Here is a 7,448-nt window from a genome sequence, read left to right as displayed (position 1 = left end):
AGGGTGGGGGGTGAAGGGGGCTGCGGTGGGGCTGGGTTCGTCTTCCCGCTTCCTTCGTGTGGGCTAAAGCCCTTTGACAAGGTGAGGGGCCTGCCCGCACGGGCGGTGAAAGGGGAGGGCAGTAGCGAATGGCTCTTGGGCCTGGTGTGCTCTGCACCTTGCTGTAGGTCAAACTCTAGCCTGTTGCTTGTCCAGTGCGAGGCCGGGATTGTTTGCCCTTGCAGAGACAAGGGGCTGTCCTGCTTGAAAACGTCCTCTCTAGCCTGCAGAACGTCTCGGTTTGCAAGGTGCAGGCACAGGTTTGCCCTGCAGGAAGAGCTTTGTGCAAGAGCCGATATGACCTTAGGCTGCTGGAAGCCCAAGGACATATGCAGGCCGCTTGTGAAAGAGGATTCATTCATTTATGCCTGACTAGATTTATAAGTCTGGGTTATGTCTGTGCATTTAACAACTTTGGAATTCATTTTGATGACTTTTGTTTTTTCATTTCAAAATGTGTATTGCTGCCTGCTGGTCTGCCTAGCTTTTTTGTCACTGTTCTGCTACATTTTCTTTCAGTATAAAGCATGTACAGGTTCATTGAATGATGTAGCTGTTCACAATAATGTCTCCTGAAAATGGTGCTATCACATTGCATGGTTGTGTTTGCTTCTGTAACTTTTATTGTATATCCAGGTATACAAAGATTGCTGTCTTTCAAGTAAGACAAATGGCTTAGTAGCTAATAGCCTTAGAATCTTACAGACTATTGAATGGAAACAGCTGTGATCAAATGTGGGGTTTCTTAGAGCTTTTTTCCTCCTTTTGCAGATCCGTGCTGGATCAAGAATCTTGTACAGACCAATTTCGGCATCTGTGTTGTCTAGGCCAGAGGTCAAGAATGGAGAGGTACCTTATAAACAAAATTCTGTATCTTCCTAAATTACCTGGTGAGCCTAAATGTCCTCAACCTAGAGTTCACTTGTACTAACTCAAATACCTATAGTATGAAACTTGCTTTAAGTCAAACACCTCATAGTACCTGTTGCTGTCCTGCTGTTTCCTCTGATAAGTCTTTCACATTTAAAGTTGATTGCTTCCCTGTGGAACAGGTAACACTGAAGTTTTTTTTAACTCTTAGTTATAGTCTCATCACTTGGAAGAGGAGCTAGACGTTGGATCTAATACAACTTTTGAAACTGCAAAATAACTCTATTAAAGTGGTCATAGATGGACGGTCTGTGTCTGAATATAATCTTTTTCATGTTTTGTTTTCTTAGGGCAACTCAACACTTAATGGGGCCCAAAATACTGTCTCCCGACTAGCACTTAGAGAATTCCAGACTAGTGCTATCAGCAGAGACATTGACACTGCTGCCAAATTTATTGGTGCTGGTGCTGCCACAGTAGGTGTGGCCGGTTCTGGTGCTGGTATTGGAACAGTCTTCGGTAGTCTAATCATTGGTTATGCCAGGTAATCAATCTCTGTCTTACAAAGCTCTCGAATTACATGCAGATATATCTTGAGACAGTACCCCCAGATAAGCCAAGTGGTAATAAGGATGATGGCATTAAAATGAATTCTGTTAATAATTACTGTTAGTGATAAACATGGCTAAATAGAATAATAGGAAACTGTATTCATTCATTGGGATGGCTCTGTTAATTCAGAACTTTGTACACTCCTACCTAGAGAAGAGACATGAAAGAAGTGAGATTGTTAGACTTTGTCAGTGTTCTGATCACCAAAGTCCAGTGTTTCAGCATTCAATTCCAAAACTGAACTAAAAATCTAGCCTGGATTTTTTTTTTCCCATGTGAGGGGAGAAGTCCTAAAGAGAGACTGCATGAAAACTGGTAATAAGCAATGTGAGTTTGTATGCTTTAGACTTTGTAGTCAGGATTGTTGCTTAGAAATGGGTGCTTAATTCATTTTTCCAACACATTCGGCTTTGCATCTCAGACTGTGTAATTACTTTATTGAATGAAATCTGAAGGGGCTGAGGATTTTATAGTAGGGATGAACTTCCAGATAAGTTTACAATGTTCCTGTAGTAGAAATAGTTCATGTGGTATCATGGAAGAACACACTTGATGCAGATATAAAAAAGCTTTGCAGGCTGTTTCATGTTCTTCATTGCTCTTTCAACCAGTTAAGACTAAATGTCTTATTAATAAGATTTTTAAGCCCTGCTGAAGACAAGGAAGTTCACCTTCCACTTAAAGAAACATAAGTATTTTCAGTACAAAACTAATGTCTCCTTAATTTGGCATGAACATGTCAATAAGAGGTTGTAGAACATTACTTCAGAAGTTTTTTTTTCTCTCCCAGACACTTGGAGGGATAATTCATTGCATTTTTGCAATAAACTGCTGTGTAGTTATTTTTTTTTGCTCTAGGTGGTTTCAGTTCCTGTATTTGAGAGTTACTTAAAATGCTACACACAAACTTCCTTGGAATATAGTTCTAATGTCACAGATGTGAAGTAAATTTCTAAAGCATAGTGCTGACAGTTCATGCGTGGGAGGATGTGGAGAAGTCAATTCAAAAGTATATATACATGTAGTCAGCAAAAACTGTGCTTATTTGGAACAGCCATATAAAGTCTGCATAACCTGAATCTAGTATTAATTGCCAACTCATTTGTCTTCAGTAAGATTCTTGCTAAGAATTACTTCTGCTTGGATTCATGGGATTTTCCTGTTATGGAATATGTGTCAAGGAAGTATGAGGTTCTGAATCTGTCACATGCATTAAACTGTATGAAAAAAATCTGAATTGTACAGATAAAAAGGACTTACACCTTCGCTTTCTTTTAGAAATCCTTCTCTGAAGCAGCAGCTGTTCTCATATGCTATCCTGGGATTCGCCCTGTCTGAAGCTATGGGTCTCTTCTGTCTGATGGTTGCTTTCTTGATCCTATTTGCCATGTGAAAGGAGATCTGCCTGTAATATTGGCATTGGAATGTAACTCTGCATTTTATGGGACTCCCAAAATGTTGGTGTCATGGAAATTGATGCTATTTCCGAAGTCATTTCATTAAAGATAACAACTTTAACTGTCAACCTGTTGCCTGCATTTATTATCTTTCTTACTAGGATATCTGGAAGACAGCATCTTGTCATTCAGTCACCACAGATTTCTCCTGATTATGACATATCTCATAGAACCCTTCAAATAATGACTTCAAGTCAAACATTTTATTTATTAATATATATGGGCATATTGCTTGTCTGTTAAAATTAATGTGGCATATCCTTGAAAAATCAAAGGATACACATTAAATTTGAAAGGCTCTACTGCTGGCCTTGTTCCTTCACTTGCATTTCAAACTTACCCAGAGCTGTTTCTGCACAATTTTTTTCTCAGGCTGGCTGGCACATAAGGTGTTCTGGCCACTTTTGCTAGAAGGAGCTAAACACAAATCCACAAACAGTGCTAGGAGAGTTCACTTTGCATCAGTTTTCAGTTACATGGTAAATTTTGATCACCATGGTAAAAACTTTCCACTTGGGTCTGACCAGTGTCCCAGTTGAACTAAAATAACAACTGCTTTAGGTGGTCCACATTTTTAGGTGATCCGCAGCTGTGGCACATTGATTGTTACACTCTTACCTAGTTACTGCATTCTTGGCATCACCTAATTAAAAGGGAAAACTTACAGCTTCCTAATTCTAAGTCAGCCTTGCATTCTCTCTCAAATTGTTTTAGTAGCAGTAGGATCAAAGCATTTTTATTAAGTAAATACCTGCAGTATCAAGCTTTGCTTCTCACTGTATCTGTCTTTTAACAATCTAAATGCATTTATGGTGGTGTCCATGCTTACAGCAACATGCTGTGTGCTACTAGGAGGCTGATAGCATCTCAAGCTTATTCAGAATACTAAATAATAGATCTGATCATTCAACAAACCTAAGCTGCACTTCGGAAGAACATGAGTAAGCTTATTACGAGCTTTGTCAGCCTGCTGTTAAATGGGTGATTACCGAATTAAATCTAGAAAATTTTTTAAGGTAAGCTGCCTATCCCTGGAGAAATGGAAAAATTACTAGTGGCTCTCAGGTCATTACAAGGTGCAGGTAAGACCTTTGTTTTCACCCAAATTCAAATACCACATTGGTGTTCATAGAGACGTAGTTTAGTGGTGCACTTGGTGGCATTAGGTTAATGTTTAGACTCAATGATCTTAAAGATATTTTCCAACCTGAATGATTCTATGATTCATGCAGCCTAACTTGAACCTAGCATGAGAAATTAATCTCCCCATATGTTTTTAGGAGAAAATAGTCATCTTCTCAAAAGGATTAAAAGTTGCTGTGTAAATACAGAGAGTATCCCTTTATATATGTGAGGTTTAGGAGTGCAGAATACGCAGCATCCTTAAATATTCAGCTCTAACGCAGTAGTCCCTTATATGACTAGTTCTGGAGGTAGGGTTTTTTGCAGGGTGAAAGAGGGGTAGGGAGTACATCATTGCAGCTATCTTCCATGTGGTTTATGCTCACTGTTATTTTAAGAGCTTACTATTGCCCATTCTCATAAGCTGTTCTGTTACAGAGCTGACATACAGTGCATTTGCCTTGGATAAAAGGTAGATAATGATGATTAGAATTCTAGGCTAAAGCTCATCTGTGTACTGCTGTGCTTCTGGTAGGTGAACTTTGCTCTTTTCTTTCAGTACTGCAGAGATTTCTGCAGGCATCTGAGGTGGCAATCCGTATTTGCTAATATTGTGGACTCATCTAATGAGCTAGCTTAATTCAAGCTTCAGATTTTCTTATTACTGGGATTTGACCAAACAGGGATCTTCAAACTTGTCTTGGTCAAGTCTAGCTCAAACTCTATTAATTGTACTTACCAAATTATTTGAACCATATGGTTCTGCTGAGTTGTGATTGTGTTTGGCGTAAGAAGATCTGAACTAAGCTATTGCTCTGTAACCTCAGTAAGAAAGCCACAGGAGGCACCAGGAGTTACTTGAATCAGGTTTGAATAATGAATTCTGCATTTATATGCCATCTTTTCCCATGTGGTTCACGCTGTCAGCATGTACCCCTTTCTCTATGATCAGATCTCTCTGATGTCTGAAAGGCAGTAGACATCTCGGGTGACCCTGTATATGGATGTGAAGCCTGTCTATTTTAGTAGTAGCATCTCCCCAAGCTTGTTATCTTTTAACTCACTCTTAGACTGGTGAATGTGGGCCAAACCCAAGCAAACTTGCTGTTTCGTTATGTCAATCTTGAAAGAATCAGATCTCAGTGTTACACATAGAGACTAATCAAGGACTTTCAAAACATGGCAACAAAGCTTCACACAGGATTATCCTCCTTATAGACAATAAGGGGCTTAGAGACAATAAGTGATGGGTGGATTTCCACATCTGAATGATCACAGGGCACATTGGCTCCCTTTTTCTATTTGTGTATTTTCCTTGTTCTTGAAAAACAGCGTAATTTCAGTGGTTACTTCAGCAGCTCAGTCAATTTGAGTGGTCTTACAAAGACAGGTGATACTCTTGAGTCTTCTTAAAATGCTCATAAAAGAGACAACTGTAAATGTGTAAAAGATCAAATGTTTTTTACCAAAATAAAACACAAAACCCACAACAAATCTTCACACCCCCCCCCTCCAAAAAAAAAACCCCAAACAAAACCAACCAACTTCTTTGCAGTTATTGGGCAGCAGCAGATCAAGGACTCATAGATTCATAGAATGGTTTGGGTTGGAAAGGACCTTAAGGTCATCTAATTCCATCCTCCCCTGCCATGGACAGGGACATCTTCCACTAGACCAGGTTGCTCCAAGCCCCTGTGTCCAACCTGGCCTTGAACACTCCCGGGGATGGGGCAGCCACAGCTTCTCTGGGGAGCCTGTGCCAGTGTCTCACCACTCACAATAAAGAGTATCTTCCTTATATCCAACCTAAATCTCCCCTGTTTAAGTTTGAACCCAAACTTGATCTTCTCCATAAGAGTTTACATCAAATCTTTTTCATAGGTTAGAGAAAACAGATTAAAAGTTCCATAAGGTGATACTGTACGCGTCACTTTTGTGAAACCTTTTTAACAGTTTCTTTTGACATGGACTTTGCTGACCTTAGAGATTGTCAGCACATGGAAATCCGTACTGTAGGTTCTCCAGATCCAAAGACTGTTCATGTTTCAGTGTTCAAGCTGAAACAGAGATCTCCATTGTCTCTGAGTAGCTGTGCTGGCTGCTGTCCCAGTAGATCAGACAGCATGCCACCTCTGAAAGTGATGTGCACAACAGCATTATCCTAATGTATAATGAAGGGTATGTTTATATTACAAATTACACACTTAAGTTACTGCTGCAGGTAGAAGTGATTCATCCTTTCCAGCCTGCTGCCTTTTTTTTTTTTTTTTCTTTCACTCTATTTATGGGGGTTTTTTGCACCAGTTTCAGACCGAAGAAAGGCAAGTAACTTGTGGTTCAGTTTTTTTGTTCAGGGCTGATGCTGCCATGTGATGGTAGAGCTAAAGCACTTAAAAATACTTGTTTACACACAGCTTTTAGATGCTTTGTGAAGAAATAAGATCTTTATTCATCTCTTTCTCCACTCATATTTAAACCTTTTGCAACGTGCTTACAGTAAAGAGTAATTCTACCTTTAAGTACTTTTATGCAGTGGTTTTTATCCTACCTTATCTTAAAGAACTTTGCAAAAGTGTTGTACAGTGCCCACCAAACAATTTACAAGAAATGAAACATACTGTATTGTCTTTTGTAAAATAAGGGAAACTTAGACAAAATGTAATTTACTGGAACTAATACTACTATTTTTTAAATATATGTATTTTTTTTGTTGTTACTCATATACTCTCGGATCAGTCTCAGAGTAAGACAGTTCCAAATGATACACAGGCAGAGAATTAAAACTTCATCTGTGATTCAGGGTACGTAGTAGTTGAACTGTTTTGTCATATATCGTATGTGATGATGGTTTTTTAATTAATGCAAAATGCTTCCAGTTCCTCCTTCGTAAAATTTAGGTACTTCCCTTCATTGTATAGTGCTGCAGCGTTTTCGGTACAATGTTAAATCAGGTGAACGTTTAGGAGAACCCTGGCTTCAGGCACACACCTATCTCCTGACATGGGAGTTGTGATGCACAGAAATGGGGAAACCAGATGAATAGAGCCAGTGCACGGCTTTGGAGGGCTGATTATTCCAAAAGTTAGACGTGACGAGCGCACCAAGCGCTGTTGCTGAGCAAAGCCTTGCAGCGGTTTAGGCTGTAACCGCTTTCTGCTGTCTTCCCCTAGCAGCAGCAGCTGCCAGCACTCCGGCAGAGCCAGCGGCAGAGGATGGGCGCTTCATCCTCAGCGCTCCCCACCCGGCATGGCTGCACAAATCCTCCACCCCGGGCAGCGTTCCCAGCGCGCCGTGCCAGCACAGGCACAGTTCAGCTTGGCTCTCGCCGCAGAAGTGTTTGCCCAGATG

The 7,448-nt window shown here is 40.2% G+C and overlaps 1 protein-coding gene across 1 annotated transcript; it reads left to right on the top strand.

Annotated features, from left to right (window-relative positions):
- Window positions 1–788: 788 nt before the first annotated feature.
- On the top strand, window positions 789–3,046 carry ATP5G3 (ATP synthase, H+ transporting, mitochondrial Fo complex, subunit C3 (subunit 9); the record flags this gene model as incomplete). The annotated part of the gene is made up of 3 exons (XM_010013127.1): window positions 789–888; window positions 1,260–1,453; window positions 2,800–3,046. Coding segments are annotated over 3 exons (409 nt in total), but the record flags the coding sequence as incomplete, so codon positions are not given.
- Window positions 3,047–7,448: the final 4,402 nt, after the last annotated feature.

The sequence above is a fragment of the Nestor notabilis genome, unplaced genomic scaffold (genome assembly GCF_000696875.1).
Source record: "Nestor notabilis isolate BGI_N333 unplaced genomic scaffold, ASM69687v1 scaffold27934, whole genome shotgun sequence".
Classification (NCBI taxonomy): Eukaryota; Metazoa; Chordata; class Aves; order Psittaciformes; family Psittacidae; genus Nestor; species Nestor notabilis.
This window is presented reverse-complemented; position numbering and strand designations above follow the sequence as displayed.